Source organism: Salvelinus sp. IW2-2015, linkage group LG26 (assembly GCF_002910315.2).
Source record: "Salvelinus sp. IW2-2015 linkage group LG26, ASM291031v2, whole genome shotgun sequence".
Lineage (NCBI taxonomy): Eukaryota > Metazoa > Chordata > Actinopteri > Salmoniformes > Salmonidae > Salvelinus > Salvelinus sp. IW2-2015.
The window spans coordinates 3,041,678-3,058,263 of NC_036866.1; the positions used below are offsets into that span (position 1 = coordinate 3,041,678).

At 42.4% G+C, this 16,586-nt stretch overlaps 1 protein-coding gene across 1 annotated transcript; it reads right to left on the reverse strand.

The window, feature by feature from the left end:
* Positions 1–605: 605 nt before the first annotated feature.
* On the reverse strand, positions 606–16,293 carry LOC111952190 (protein ALKAL-like). Its single transcript, XM_070435059.1, has 5 exons — positions 16,015–16,293; positions 8,842–8,895; positions 6,391–6,474; positions 3,964–4,037; positions 606–819 (listed from the first exon to the last, which is right to left on the reverse strand). Exons 1-4 carry the CDS (start codon positions 16,286–16,288, stop codon positions 3,973–3,975), a joined length of 477 nt encoding a protein of 158 aa, XP_070291160.1. The 5' UTR covers positions 16,289–16,293; the 3' UTR covers positions 606–819; positions 3,964–3,972.
* Positions 16,294–16,586: the final 293 nt, after the last annotated feature.

Genomic DNA, 16,586 nt, shown 5'->3' on the forward strand with positions numbered 1-16,586 from the left:
TTATGAGGTGCAGACAGAAGTGTCCTGACTGAGTTGTCAGAGTTAAATAATTGCACTTCTAATATCCCGTGGTCTACCCAACAGTTGTGTGCGTCTATGGGCTTATAGTTTACGTCCCAAACGGCACCCTATTTCCTATGTAGTGCACTACTTTGGGAATAGTGTGCTATTTGGGACACATACCTGCTTACAGCTTCCCTATTGACTGTTCCAACACCAGAAGCTCAGAGATGTTTCCCTCAACACTCTCTTCTATAATAATTGCAAATATTCTGTGCTTCAATATTTTTTATTGTTAAGTACTGCAGTGCATTATTACATTCCTCGTCATTCAACATGTTTTCATTGACTGGAATCATTCAAGTGCCAAATTAAATACAATGGAGACAATGACAGTGAAATAAATATCTCAACGACCATGGTAGGACCGTCTCAGAATGTAATATTGACAAAGCAAATAATATTAAGTGAGATTAATTCAGACATGATGAGAAAAAAATATCTTCATTAGGTGAGAACTTTAAGAAAATAATTGTATATTTCTGAATTATTGTGATTAATTATATACATATCATTTCAATAAATTGGTGTATTCAATATTAAATTAAGGTTTTCTTAAAAATACATGATACATGAAGATAAAAAGAAAATCTATTTCAWAAAACCAATAAAGGCTGCCAGCATTTTCATATACATACAGTATCAACAACACAAATAAAAATACTATAAACAATTACAATAATATGTTCTTAATGTGACTGCTGTGAATTGAAGGCACTTCCTGGGCAAAACATATATCCCTCTTTCAAAATGGTGAGCCTGAAACACACAGCAAAATTCAAACATTAACACAATTCAAACACAACCATAATGTTATTGTCAAAAACACAAGAGTGCGTATTTTTCAAATGTCATTTTGAATTCCTTACATTGTTAGTTTGAAAAATAGGCCACAGAATCTCCTGTCTAAAATTAGGTTTGAGCTGCCCTTCCGTATTTCCTTAGGGGTTAAGGAAGGGCACTTCATGAGTTATTTTCTAATGAGCCGAATGAATCAATTAATGATTCAGCTAATAGGCCCTTTTAGGTCATTCTTTAGTCCCTTCCCTCCAGTGGCAGCAGCGAGACCTCTCTTTATGGTTCCGGCTAGAGCACATTGTCAGAGTAGAAAAAGAATAATGACTGGAGAGACTGAAAAACTGTCAATGTGCCAGCCCCCTCAATTTTCCAATCAAATGAATTCCAATTACACTCCAACTAACGTTGTGCTTGTAATGGGCTATTCGCGTAAGGCTTCATTCATGTTGGACCATCTAAAGGCCCATAGATGCCATCAACTGACATGGAGTTAGTTCTAAGTGAGCCTGAACACAAATAGGCCCAGAAATCCTAATCTCTGCTGTCGTCAGCCTCATCAGGTGGAGGTAATAGACAGGTGTAACAAAGGGTTATCAACTTAACACTGATGACGGTATCCAAAATTAGCTGGATCAAGACAATCAGGTTCTTCCTGTTTCATTGTCTGACCAAGCGGTGAGCATCTAACATCGTGTGACCCCACAACTTGTTAATACACTTGGTTGCACTTCCAAACTGTCTTCGTTTTGCTCACATTCTTAAGCTGGTGCAAGGCTTGCTGACATTTAAAGGTTTTACTTTCTACATACAGGAGAATGCTCATTGCCCTTACAGTGCATTCGGAAAGTATTCAGACCCCGTGACTTTTTCCACATTTTGTTACGTTACCGCCTATTTTAAAATTGATTAAATCGTTTCCTCCCTCATCAATCTACACACAATATCCCATAATGACAAAGAAAAAAACGTTTTTTAGAAATWTTTGCAAATGTATAAAAAAAAACGACTGAAATATCACATTTACATAAGTATTCAGACCCTTTACTCAGTACTTTGTTGAAGCACCTTTGGCAGTGATTACAGCCTTGACTCTTCTTAGGTATGACGCTATAAGCTTGGCACACCTGTATTTGGGTAGTTTCTCCCATTCTTCTCTGCAGATCCTCTCAAGCACTGTCAGGTTGGATGGGGAGCGTCGCTGCACAGCCTTTCTCAGGTCTCTCCAGAGATGTTTGATCGGGTTCAAGTCCGGGCTCTGGCTGGGCCACTCAAGGACATTCAGAGACTTGTGCCGAAGCCACTCCWGTGTTGTCTTGGCTGTGTACTTAGGGTTGTTGTCCTGTTGGAAGGTGAACCTTCACCCCAGTCTGAGGTCCTGAGCGCTCTGGAGCAGGTTTTCATCAAGGATTTTTCTGTACTTTCTTCCGTTCATCTTTCCCTCGATCCTGACTCGTCTCCCAGTCCCTACCGGTGAAAAACATCCCCACAGCATGATGCTGCCACCACCATGCTCACCGTAGGGTTGGTGCCAGGTTTCCTCCAGACGTGACGCTTGGCATTCAGGCCAAAGAGTTCAATCTTGGTTTCATCCAACCAGAGAATCTTGTTTCGCATGATCTGATAGTCCTTTAGTTGCCTTTTGGCAAACTCTAAGCGGGCTGTCATGTGCCTTTTACTGAGGAGTGGCTTCCATCTGGCCACTCTACCATAAAGGCCCGATTGGTGGGTGGAGTGCCGCAGAGATGATTGTCCTTCTGGAAGGTTCTCCCATCTCCACAGAGGAACTCTGGAGCTCTGTCAGAGTGACCACCTCCCTGTCCAAGGCCCTTCTCCCCTGATTGCTCAGTTTGGCCGTGCGGCTAGCTCTAGGAAGAGTCTTGTTGGTTCCAAACTTCTTCCATTTAAGAATGATGGAGGCCACTGTGTTCTTGGGGGACCTTCTAATCTGCAGAAATGTTTTGGTCTCGGAGCTCTACTCTACTCTATTCCTTCGACAACATACCTTGGTTTTTGCTCTGACARGCACTGTCAACTGTGGGACCTAGACAGGTTTGTGCCTTTCCAAATCATGTCCAATCAATTTCATTTACCACAAGTGGACTCCAATCAAGGTGTAGAAACATTTCAAGGATGATCAATGGAAACAGGATGCACCTGAGCTCAATTTCGAGTCTTATAGCGAAGGGTTTGAATACTTAGGTAAATAAGGTTTTTGTTTTTTATTTTTATACATTTGCAAAAATTTCGAAAAACCTGTTTTTGCTTTGTCATTATGGGGTATTATGTGTAGATTAATGAGGATTTAAAAAAATCTACTTTAGAATAAGGCTGTAACGTAACAAAATGTGGGAAAAGTCAAGGGGTCTGAATACTTTCCAAATGCACTATGTAGGCCCTAATTTATCGCTGACGTGTAACTTTCTCATGACATTCGACTTAAAATGATTTCAGCTAGTCAAATACTTGTTCTCATCTTTTTGATTTCCAAAAGAATGAGCTAGACTGTAAATAATCATGCGTAAATGTATTTTGATGAACGTTTGTTAAGGTGCTGTATATTACATTAGGATCTTGTCTTTGATGGAATAGAGTTGGAACGAAACAAAAGAGCCTAGTAACATTATATTTCAGAACATGTAGGACAGAAACTGTGGGAACACATGGATCTGATTGTGTGAACATGAGTTATTTTCAATCCTTTCAGATTATTTACAGATGTCACAGATACAAATTAGAATAGCGTTGACCCACCAACAACATCATTCTCTCTTCCTGTGATTGGTATCACACATAATCAAGATGGCTGGATTGAAAACACAGCCAACTATAATCTGGTGGAGCTGTACAGCATGTGAATCTCCATCAATACTAGATATGTATTTTCAATACGTAGTTACTAGGGAAATATTACAGGATTGCCACTTGTCAATCTTTACAGTTAAATATTCACAATATAAATAAAATATTGTAAATCATTTCTATGTAGCTTTACCTCTAGAGCAAGGAGTCATACAATGTTAGACCAAGTGTACTCATCAACATAAAGCTTGATTATGCACATGTGCCCCTTTGACAGTTTAACCCCTTAAAATAATTCATACTCACATGCAATGTCTACGATTGTGAGCAAAGTGGACTCATCGCTAGCCGTGTTAGCAATCTTGCACATCTTTTGTAGTCTGTAAAATGATAAAGAAAACAGTTCATCCCTATTTGTTTCTTGTTCCCATTTTAACTGTCTTTCTATATTTTATATGAGCATTTCATGAATTACTCTCAAACACTTGACAGGTACAGACAGATACAGTGGAGGGACAGGAAAGGAGAGTAGAAGTGTGTATCAGGGTCAGAACCACAGCATATGCAGTAGAAGTGTGTATCAGAACCACAGCATATGCAGTAGAAGTGTGTATCAGAACCACAGCATATGCAGTAGAAGTGTGTATCAGAACCACCGAGCATATGCAGTAGAAGTGTGTATCAGAACCACAGCATATGCAGTAGAAGTGTGTATCAGAACCAAGCATATGCAGTAGAAGTGTGTATCAAACAGACGCATATGCAGTAGAAGTGTGTATCAGAACCACAGCATATGCAGTAGAAGTGTGTATCAAACCACAAGCATATGCAGTAGAAGTGTGTATCAGAACCACAGCATATGCAGTAGAGAGTGTGTATCAGAACCACAGCATATGCAGTAGAAGTGTGTATCAGAACCACAGCATATGCAGTAGAAGTTGTGTATCAGACCACAGCATATGCAGTAGAAGTGTGTATCAGAACCACAGCATATGCAGTAGAAGTGTGTATCAGAACCAGAGCATATGCAGTAGAAGTGTGTATCAGAACCACAGCATATGCAGTAGAAGTGTGTATCAGAACCACAGCATTGCAGTAGAAGAGTGTATCAGAACCACAGCATATGCAGTAGAAGTGTGTATCAGAACCAGAGCATATGCAGTAGAGATGTGTGCCAAAGGCATCAGCATTAATCACTATTCAGCCCAGGCCACAATACTTTTAATATTTTATGAATATAATACCATTTAAATGTTTCTACTGTATGTTAATTCAGCTGTTCTGAACACAAACACAACAGTGTGTAAATATTGTACTGTAGATGTGTTGTGGTACATTTTTATTATAATTTTTACTCCATTGAGCTTCTGTTTTAATTTTTTTAGGACATTTTTTTGTTCTATTCTTTTTTTGTCGGGAACAAGCACAGTAAGCATTTCATTGGTTGTGTACACATTGTTATTGTCTTGCGCAGGACCACATGTGCCTGAGTACCACCTCTGGAGGCCAGGAGAACAGGGCCTGAGTACCACTCTGGAGGCCAGGGGAACAGGGGCCTGAGTACCACACCTGGAGGCCAGAGAACAGAGGGCCTGAGTACCACCCTGGAGGCCAGGGGAACAGGGGCCTGAAGTACCACCTGGAGGCCAGGGGAACAGGGCCTGAGTACCACCCTGGAGGCCAGGGGAACAAGGGGCCTGAGTACACCCTAGAGGCCAGGGGAACAGGGGCCTGAGTACCACCCTGGAGGCCAGGGGAAACAAGGGGCCTGAGTACACCCTGGAGGCCAGGGGAAACAAGGGGCCTGAGTACCACCCTGGAGGCCAGGGGAACAGGGGACTGAGTACCACCCTGGAGGCCAGGGGAACAGGGGCCTGAGTACCACCCTGGAGGCCAGGGGAACAGGGAGGCCTGATATAAAGAGTTTCACTAAACTGAGTTTCAGTAGTGTGCAATGCTGTTGTGGTTGTGTTTCTCTTTATTGACAACACAAAAAAGAAGACTGAGAAAGTCCATACTCTAATTCACTGGTCCACAATGGAGGCAGGGCTGCAGCTTAGACACCTCAGTTCAGGCAGCCATCTGAGAAACTGACATACTGTCTAGGGACATCGGTCCCTTTTCCAATAAAAACTACAACAACAACACAATTGTTCATTACATCTGCTAAACTAATGTTTACGTCATTTAATGGCACATGATGTATTACACTGACTTGTTACAGGGATTTGATTCAAGAGTCCACTTATTGCTTCCATTCAAAGACAAGCGACTCTATTGTGAAGTTGATTGAAAAAAAACTGTGAATATGAGGTCATCAAAGAGAGTTTGACTAATGTTAGAGCAAGACACCATATTACACCACCTACGCATTCAATTAATTCATAACGAGTATTTGGGTTCAAGCACAAACAGGACCAGAATAGAATAAAGTTTCCCAAGGCAGATGCCCTTGATGAATGTCTGCTTTCTGTCTGTGGTCATTAATTTACTTAGAGTAAGACCTGTGGCAAAGAAAGTCGTTGTGGGCAAAATGTTGGCAGTAAATCAATTTTCCCACAGCATAATATTGGCAGTGGAAGGAACATCATTGACATCATGTAGTCCGGGACCACAGTTGTAAATTAGTGGTTAGCTAATGAATAAAGTGGTGTAAATGACTATCAGAAACCAAGATTACTGATCACAAATATAGATGAACACAGTATTATGACGTAAAAAATGTATACATACATGCTGGTCTTGAACAATCCCTTGTGTTGTGATAGAGTCTATGAAAATGTGTTCTACATTCTGATGAGAACTTGACTGGTCCTGCTTAAAAGAAAAGCTCTTATCAGGAAACCGAAAACAAATGTTAATGTGTTCCATTTCCTTTCCTTCTTTTGAACATCTCCATAACAGAACTGAAGTGGATCCCATTTGACATTAGCAACAACGTCAAAAGAAAAACAATATTTTCGGACACGGGTGCAAAGCATGATCTTGCTGTCAAGATACTCTTTACTAAGGCAGAGCTCCAACCAAGGCAGAGCTCCAACCAAGGCAGAGCTCCAACCAAGGCAGAGCTCCAACCAAGGCAGAGCTCCAACCAAGGCAGAGCTCCAACTAAGGCAGAGCTCCAACCAAGGCAGAGCTCCAACCAAGGCAGAGCTCCAGCTATGGCAGAGCTCCAACCAAGGCAGAGCTCCAACCAAGGCAGAGCTCCAACTATGCATATGACTAACTATGCAAACGACACTCTATTACCAAAGACATTGAAGTGTATATTTATAGATTTTGTGGTATGCCAATTTGTTGTTTAATTAATGACTTAGCTATGACTTATTGATAATGCACTGTCCATATAGTTAGGCTGATCATATATTTCACTTCGGTTTTATATTGTATGACATCGTACTGAATATATACCAAGATATAAATATACACAGAGTATATAAAACATGAAGAACACCTGCTCTTTCCGTGACATAGACTGACCAGCTGAAATCAGGTGAAAGCTATGATCCCTTATTGATGTCACTTGTTAAATCCACTTCAATCAGTGTAGATGAATGGGAGGAGACAGGTTAAAGAAGGATTTTGAAGCCTTGAGACAATTGAGACATGGATTGTGTATGTGTGCCATTCAGAGGGTGAATGGGCAAGACAACATTTTAAGTAGCTTTGATCCGCTGCTGGGTTTTTCACACTCAACAGTTTCCCGTGTGTATCAAGAATGGTCCACCACCCAAAGGACATCCAGCCAACTTGACACAACTGTGGGAAGCATTGGACTCAACATGGACCAGCATCCCTGTGGAATGCTTTCAATACCTTGTAGAGTCCATGACCTGACAAATTAAGGCTGTTCTGAGGGCAAAGGGGGGAAGGAGTGCAACTCAATATTAGGAAGGTGTTGATAATGTTTTGCACACTCAGTGTATATAAATGTTCAAATAAACCTAAACCTAGCTACTATCAGACGCATTAATCATTGTTCTACTGGTCCATACTAATACATGATATGACATCACAAAAGGACTCAGACTTAGAATGAAAGGGGCCATCTGCAGTAGGTATAGTACATGCATTTGTTTTACTTATAAATTAATTATATTTACCCATTGATTCTTGAAGAATATAACTTATAAATAACTCATGAACTTAGTTTAACTGTCACACTACATGAGAACCAAAAATATCTTTGTAAACAAAGTAAATGTAAACAAACTTTATATAGCCTCAAAACATGGTTCAAACTATGTTGTTATGATGGATGGTCAGTTCTTGCATCCATAGCTCGGTCTATGAATTTGACAGTGGTTACATTTCTCCATTCCTCAGCTTTTTAGCAAAACAGTGGTGCGGAGTTCGCTTTATTATTGTTTTAATTGCTGATTGCCGCTTTAATGATCACAACTAAGTACTTCTGGGCCTTTAGCGAGCTTCTGGATAACAGATTTTCACACCAATTACTGAAGTCTGTTCAGAGGTCCTGCTACATTTACGTCATTTAGCAGACACTCTTATCCAGAGCGACTTACAAATTGGAAAGTTCATACATATTCATCCTGGTCCCCCCGTGGGGAATGAACCCACAACCCTGGCGTTGCAAGCGCCATGCTCTACCAACTGAGCCACATGTCTCTCTGACATTTATGAACTGCTACAAATAATCAGCTTAACCTTACGTTGCCTTCAACTTTACCCCGCCTGTTTCTGCCAGAGTAATGTGCTCCACTTCTCTCCCCTACTACCCTCATAACTTAATTTAATGGCAACTTTATCCAGCACAACTTTGAGGTCCATCCCAGGCAATGACATAGTTCTAGGGATTTGGTTCTCGTCTAGGAATAACTTTGAAATGCTCCTTGATTAGGCATTAAAGAGGCGTGACTCAGCTCACAGAGCAGAGTCTTCCTCTGACAAATTAAATAGTTTTACATGGATATAATATTTTTTTAGCTGATATAATGTGTGTATCAAGTGTCTCAGAGTAGAAGTTCTGATTTAGGATCAGTTTTGCCTCTTAAATCACAATGAATAAGATTACATGGACAGAGGCGACCTGATCCTAGATCAGCACTCCTACTCTGAGAGGCTTGATACACATGGTCCCAGATGTAAGGCGAGATTGATCCAGAAACAAATGGGGAAAACATTGAACGTTGATTAAATACTCTTTGATAGCATTTGTCTTACCTGTGAAATGCTTTATGAACTTGTCTTTCAGGTTTATATCTCTTGGGACATTATCTACAAAAAAAGGAAAAAGAGAAGTTACCAATCAGTGAAACCTCTTACCATTAAAGATGCTATCCTTAATGGTGAAATGGCCACGCCTGCGATATTTCAACAACAAAGAAGTTGCTTCAACAACAATCACAATGTTTTTCTCTCTGACATCATGGCACGRGCGACAGAACACCAGAATAGGTACTGCGCTCCTCTCCTCCATTTCATSAACAAAACAAAAACAATAACAAAGGCGCTGGGGGCGAACATTGGCACTGTTTTCCCCCTTTACGGATTTCAGCTTTAAGATAACCCTTTGGAAATAGGTAAATGTGTGTAAATGTTACAAAGTTACCTAAAGAATGTAGATACCAACAAACACCCGCCTCATCTGTGCCAATGCAGTAAGGAAAATGCTATCAGAGAATAGGCCTATACATGTTTTTATTCTTGGAACAGAGCTGATGGGAGGAAACGACTATGAGTTCTTAAGTATGTGATAAATGTTTTTTATATAAAAACTCACAGATTGTCTCACAACTGAGGACACGCCAACAGGCTTAAAGGCTCATTGTACACATTCTGTATCTCAGCCACAGGCTTATAGGCTCCTTGTACACATTCTGTATCTCAGCCAAGCCCATCCACTCTACAAACATGCAAAGCACACAGGTGTCAGACGCGGCTTTCAGGCAAACGGCGTAAGGAGATTATTTCCCAGCATTTATAATACTTATCAATGTCATGAGAATAATTCCGTGCAGCTAGCTGTGGTGCTTATTTTACCAGAACGGACTGAGGAATGAGCAGTACTCTCTGATGCAGAAATTGCAAAAGATGATCGGTTCAATTACAAACCACTAGACTAGAGTAAGCCAAGGCAATGTGTTTGATGTTCAGACATACCACTGGGCATTAAGGAAAACAACGACTCATCACGCCAGTATAAAGAGATGAACAGGGTATGGGTCTTATCTAAGGGGAATAAGGGTCCTGAATCCTTAACCTGGCTCCAGCCTAGATCAGACGTGAGTTATGTAAGTGTGAAAACGGCAGGTAAATGCTAACACTAGCAGGCTGGATTACCCCAAATCCAGAAATATTGGTTTGTCTGCTGGAGTCTGTACATTGGTCATAAGACCAGTGGTGGTAATGGAGGGTAAACGCAAGTAAACACAGTTTACCTGTCTTTTTTGGGGGGCCCAACAGTTTACCCACCTTTTGTGGTGAAATGCATTGAAAGAATAGGAAGTGTTACTTTTTTACCGCAACCGACAATCACAATTTACCCACCTATTCTTTACCACTACATAACTGCTGACTATCCACTCATATAAGGGAATACTACTGGTTGATGGAGACACCAAAGGGACTAACGCAACATACAGTTTGTTTGGAGTGTTTTTCAGTTTGTAGCATGATCACTTTGAAGAAGAAGACTTCAGATATACAGTACACCATGATCCTGACAATAAATCAACTGGCCCTGCTCACAATAAACGTTGAATATTTCTGTCAGTCTATTTCTTTGAGTTTCACTCTTCTGCTTCTGTTTATCAGGTAGGGACAGGTACATTAAAAAAAAGATGCTAATACACACACATCTCATAACAACTCAGATTGTTGGTGGTAAGAAAAGAGAGATACCTATAGTTTACGCTTTGGCAAAGATAATGGAAACTGTGGACAGGAGGTATTTCTCTTTTTTTCTGTGACTGTGGGTCTTAKGGAATGGTGCATGCACTGCTTACTAATGTGCAYCATTTGACTTCCTCAAAAGGTACATTCCGTCTGGCCAGCGGCCTGTATGGTTCTCTGCCTGTTACACAGTGGGTCTGAAACACTGCCTGGACAACATTGGGGGGAGGTCAATACAAATAACGCCTCTGACTTAACCTTGACCCAACGTTTGACCGAAATGTTGGAACCAATATTTTGGATGGTAATATGGACAGGCTGAGGGAACGTGTACCACCGCTCAGAGAATTGCACAGATAAGTATTAAGGAAGGACTAGTATGGTTCAGTTTCAGTCAGTGCATTATGGAATGACTAAGGCTCAGTAACGCCATACTCACTTTGACTTGACAATGACTTCAAAGATATATCAAAGCCATAGATAACATTTCTTTCAGAAGCAATAATTAATGCTTTTACCAGTCATGGAATTGGACAAGATTACTAAATTTACTAATGTAACAAAAATATATTAGCGTTCAAAGTACTCAAGGTTCCAAGATCAAACAGCAATAGTATGGATTATATTGTTCCACTTGAGCATAAAAACTTTTATATTAGTATAGTCTTTTGATCTCACAGGTGAAATTAAGTCAGTGAATGTGGTAGCTTCAAGTTCCTTGGTGTCCACATCAACAACAAACTAGAATGGTCCAAACACACTGTGTTTGACGACACTGACAGTCGTGAAAGCCTATTCCCCCTCAGGAAACTAAAAAGATTTGGCATGGGTCCTGAGATCCTCAAAAGGTTCTACAGCTGCAACATTGAGAGCATCCTGACTGGCTGCATCACTGCCTGGTATGGCAATTGCTCGGCCTCCGAACAAAAGGCACTACAGAGGGTAGTGCGTACGGCCCAGTACATCACTGGGGCTAAGCTGCCTGCCATCCAGGACCTCTACACCAGGCGGTGTCAGAGGAAGGCCCTAAAAATTGTCAAAGACCCCAGCCACCCCAGTCATAGACTGTTCTCTCTACCAACGCATGGCAAGCGGTACCAGAGTGCCAAGTGTAGGACATAAAGGCTTCTCAACAGTTTTTACCCGCAAGCCATAAGACTCCTGAACAGGTAATCAAATGGCTACCCGGACTATTTGCATTGTGTGCCCCCCCCAACCCCTGTTTTACGCTGCTGCTACTCTCTGTTTATCATATATGCATAGTCACTTTATCTATACATTCATGTACATACTACCTCAATTGGCCCGACTAACCAGTGCTCCGGCACATTGGCTAACCGGGCTGTCTGCATTGTGTCCCGCCACCCGCACCGCACACCGGCCGCCAACCCCTCTTTTACGCTACTGCTACTCTCTGTTCATCATATATGCATAGTCACTTTAACCATATCTACATGTACATACAACCTCAATCAGCCTGACTAACGTGTCTGTATGTAGCCTCGCTACCTTTATACCGCTACTCGTATACTGTTTTACTAGTTTACTTTTTTTACGTATACCTATTTTGTTACCAATAGATACTTTTTGCACTTTTTGGTTAGAGCATTAAGTAAGTAAGCATTTCACTGTAAGGTCTACCTACAGCTGTTGTATTCGGCGCACGTGACAAATAAACTTTGATTTGATTTGGTAGAAATGGCTACGTGTTCATGGCTGACTAAACTGTGTGCCACGTGAGTGTCCTGGGTCTCACGTCACCTGTGATGGTTCCTATGACGCTCGCCATTGGCTGGTCAAGGCGCTAGAGGAGGCTGATCATTCAGCAATGTATCCTGAATTGAATGAATCATTCACAAGTTTAGTATGCTAATGATGCTCCGCCCCCTTGGCATCTTAGTTGGTGACAATAAGGTTGATGAAATCGAGCACGGGTAACATTCCAGAGAGCCATCAGGGATTGCAACGTGCTCTGCTTCACGGAAACATGGCTAACTCAAGAGACGCTAACGGAGTCGGTGCAGCAGCTGGTTTCTTCAGCACGCGCCGACAGAAACATACATCTTTCTGGTAAGAAAGAGGCGGGGGGTATGCCTTATGATTAACGAGACGTGGTGTGATCATCATAACAACACACAGGAACTCAAGTCATTCTGTTCACCTGATCTAGAACTCCTCACAATCAAATGTCGCCGCATTATCTACCAAGGGAATTCTCTTCGATCATAATCACAGCCGTATATATTCCCCCAAGCAGCACATCGATGGCCTGAACGAACTTTATCTGACTCTTTGTAAACTGGAAACCACAACACCCTGAGGCTGCATTCATCGTAGCTGGGGATTTACAAGGCTAATCTAAAACAAAACTCCCTAAATTCTATCAGCATATCGATTGTGCTACCAGGGCTGGTAAAACCCTGGATCATTGTTATACTAACTTCGCGACGCTATAAGGCCCTCCCCCGCCCTCCTTTCGGAAAAGCTGACCACGACTCCATTTTGTTGATTCCAGCCTACAAACAGAAACTAAAACAACAAGCTCCGCGCTCAGGTCTGTTCAACGCTGGTCCGACCAATCTGATTCCACGCTTCAAGACTGCTTCGATCACGCGGATTGGAATATGTTCCGCATTGCGTCCAACAACAACATTGACGAATATGCTGATTCGGTGAGCGAGTTCATTAGGAGTGCATTGACGATGTCGTACCCACAGCAACGATAAAAACATTCCCAAACCAGAAACCGTGGATTGACGGCAGCATTCGCGTGAAACTGAAAGCGCGAACCACTGCTTTTAACCAGGGCAAGGTGACCGGAAACATGACCGAATACAAACAGTGTAGCTATTCTCTCCGCAAGGCATCAAACAGGCTAAGTCCCAGTACAGAGACAAAAATAGAGTCGCAATTCAACAGCTCAGACACAAGAGGTATGTGGCAGGGTTACAGTCTATCACGGATTACAAAAAGAAAACCAGCCCGTCGCGGACCAGGATGTCTTGCTCCCAGACAGGCTAAATAACTTTTTTGCCCGCTTTGAGGACAATACAGTGCCACTGACACGGCCCGCTACCAAAACCTGCGGGCTCTCCTTCACTGCAGCCGAGGTGAGTAAAACATTTAAACGTGTTAACCCTCGCAAGGCTGCAGGCCCAGGCGGCATTCCCAGCCGTGTCCTCAGAGCATGCGCAGACCAGCTGGCTGGTGTGTTTACGGACATATTCAATCAATCCTTATCCCAGTCTGCTGTTCCCACATGCTTCAAGAGGGCCACCATTGTTCCTGTTCCCAAGAAAGCTAAGGTAACTGAGCTAAACGACTACCGCCCCGTAGCACTCACTTCCGTCATCATGAAGTGCTTTGAGAGACTAGTCAAGGCCATATCACCTCCACCCTACCGACACCCTAGACCCACTCCAATTTGCTTACCGACCCAATAGGTCCACAGACGACGCAATCGCAACCACACTGCACACTGCCCTACCACATCTGGACAAGAGGAATACCTATGTGAGAATGCTGTTCATCGATTACAGCTCAGCATTTAACACCATAGTACCCTCCAAACTCGTCATCAAGCTCGAGACCCTGGGTCTCGACCCCGCCCTGTGCAACTGGGTCCTGGACTTCCTGACGGGCCGCCCCCAGGTGGTGAGGGTAGGTAACAACATCTCCACCCCGCTGATCCTCAACACTGGGGCCCCCACAAGGGTGCGTTCTGAGCCCTCTCCTGTACTCCCTGTTCACCCACGACTGCGTGGCCATGCACGCCTCCAACTCAATCATCAAGTTTGCGGATGACACTACAGTGGTAGGCTTGATTACCAACAACGACGAGACGGCCTACAGGGAGGAGGTGAGGGCCCTCGAGTGTGGTGTCAGGAAAATAACCTCACACTCAACGTCAAACAAACAAAGGAGATGATTGTGGACTTCAGGAAACAGCAGAGGAGACACCCCCCTATCCACATCGACGGTCAGTAGTGGAGAAGGTGGAAGTTTTAAGTTCCTCGGTGTACACATCACGGACAAACTGAATTGGTCCACCCACACAGACAGCGTTGTGAAGAAGGCGGCAGCAGCGCCTCTTTCAACCTCAGGAGGCTGAAGAAATTCGGCTTGTCACCAAAAGCACTCACAAACTTCTACAGATGCACAATCGAGAGCATCCTGTCGGGCTGTATCACCGCCTGGTACGGCAACTGCTCCGCCCACAACCGTAGGCTCTCCAGAGGGTAGTGAGGTCTGCAGAACGCATCACCGGGGGCAAACTACCTGCCCTCCAGGACACCTACACCACCCGATGTCACAGGAAGGCCATAAAGATCATCAAGGACAACAACCACCCAAGCCACTGCCTGTTCACCCCGCTATCATCCAGAAGGCGAGGTCAGTACAGGTGCATCAAAGCAGGGACCGAGAGACTGAAAAACAGCTTCTATCTCAAGGCCATCAGACTGTTAAACAGCCACCACTAACATTTAGCGGCCGCTGCCAACATACTGACTCAACTCCAGCCACTTTAAAAATGGGAATTGATGGAAATTATGTAAAAATGTACCACTAGCACTTTAAACAATGCCACTTAATATAATGTTTACATACCCTACATTACCCATCTCATATGTATATGTATATACTGTACTCTATATCATCTACTGCATCTTGCCATCTTTATGTAATACATGTACCACTAGCCCTTTAAACTATGCCACTTTATGTTTACATACCCTACAGTACTCATCTCATATGTATATACCGTACTCTATACCATCTACTGCATCTTGCCTATGCCGTTCTGTACCATCACTCATCTCATATATCTTTATGTACATATTCTTTATCCCTTTACACTTGTGTGTATAAGGTAGTAGTTGTGGAATTGTTAGGTTAGATTACTTGTTTGTTATTACTGCATTGTCGGAACTAGAAGCACAAGCATTTCGCTACACTCGCATTAACATCTGCTAACCATGTGTATGTGACTAATAAAATTTGATTTGATTTGATGGTCTGCGTCAGCCATTGATGATATTTTCACGATGCAATGATACCTCACTAGTCACGTGAGAGGGTTGATTGTGGTTTTTTTCAGGGTGCCAATTGTGTACTGGAATTAGAATATAGATCCCCACTTTACACACTATCATACCAGTGATTAAAATACAGTTCATTACCACAATTGTTGCTGATATTATCTCACCCCCAAACAGTGAAGCGTACTTGCATCGATTGCATTTATACTCAGATTTTTTTGTTTTGTTTATAACATAGTAATAATTTATAGCTTTTAAAAAAAAAAATCTTGGCAGCTCTCACCTCCTCAAATCACAAAGTGTGACATTTCTTGAATGGAATTGGACATGTAAGCATGCACAAAAGGCTATAGTAGTAAAGATATTGATACAGACCAACGGCAGCTGTCAAGCCCTGGTCAAGCCCTAGTAAAATAGGGATTACAGTTTCATCATGGCCTAAAAATAAATCTTATCAGCTTACCTATGGGTTTGCTGTTATCCAGCCTAGGAACATATAAAGGCTTTTCTCCAGAGGAGAACTTCATGTCTTGGGCTGTGGGGAAGAGGTCACTGTTATAGCGACTGGAGACTGAAGGCTTGTCCCCCCGTTGGCTGTCTCCGTTAACCTGTAAGACATGGTCCAGCAGGATCCTTCTCTCTTTCTGCCTCACCTCCTTGCTGTCCATGCACTGGCCCGAGCTGATCAGCAGAAGGAATAAACTGGACAGGATGTGGCATTTCCTCACTGCCTGCATGGCTATTCTAGCTGGGCAAACAAGCAAACACAAATCAAGTTAGACACAGTGTTGGAAAGAAACAAATGATGTATGTGCAAAGTGACTTTCTATCACCCCCAAAAATATGGGTATCAAATTAATTGTGATGGGAACAGTGTGAAGTAGCTTATTAAATGAAGCACACAAGTGAACAAACAATCTAATTGACACGAAACAGGGTAACAAATGCAACTCTGAGTAAGATATTTTTACTTAAAATGATCAAATTTAGAAGGAATGAAAATGTTGCCAACAAAACAATTGGCAATGCCTCAAT

Excerpts from the sequence above, each read along its gene's own strand:
- LOC111952190 (XM_070435059.1), bottom strand. The coding sequence starts at position 16,288 with ATGCAGGCAGTGAGGAAATGCCACATCCTGTCCAGTTTATTCCTTCTG. Across the intron at positions 8,896-16,014 it reads GGATAACAGCAAACCCATAG|ATAATGTCCCAAGAGATATA; the intron begins GTAAGCTGATAA and ends CTTTTTTTGTAG. Across the intron at positions 6,475-8,841 it reads GTTCATAAAGCATTTCACAG|CAGGACCAGTCAAGTTCTCA; the intron begins GTAAGACAAATG and ends TTTTCTTTTAAG.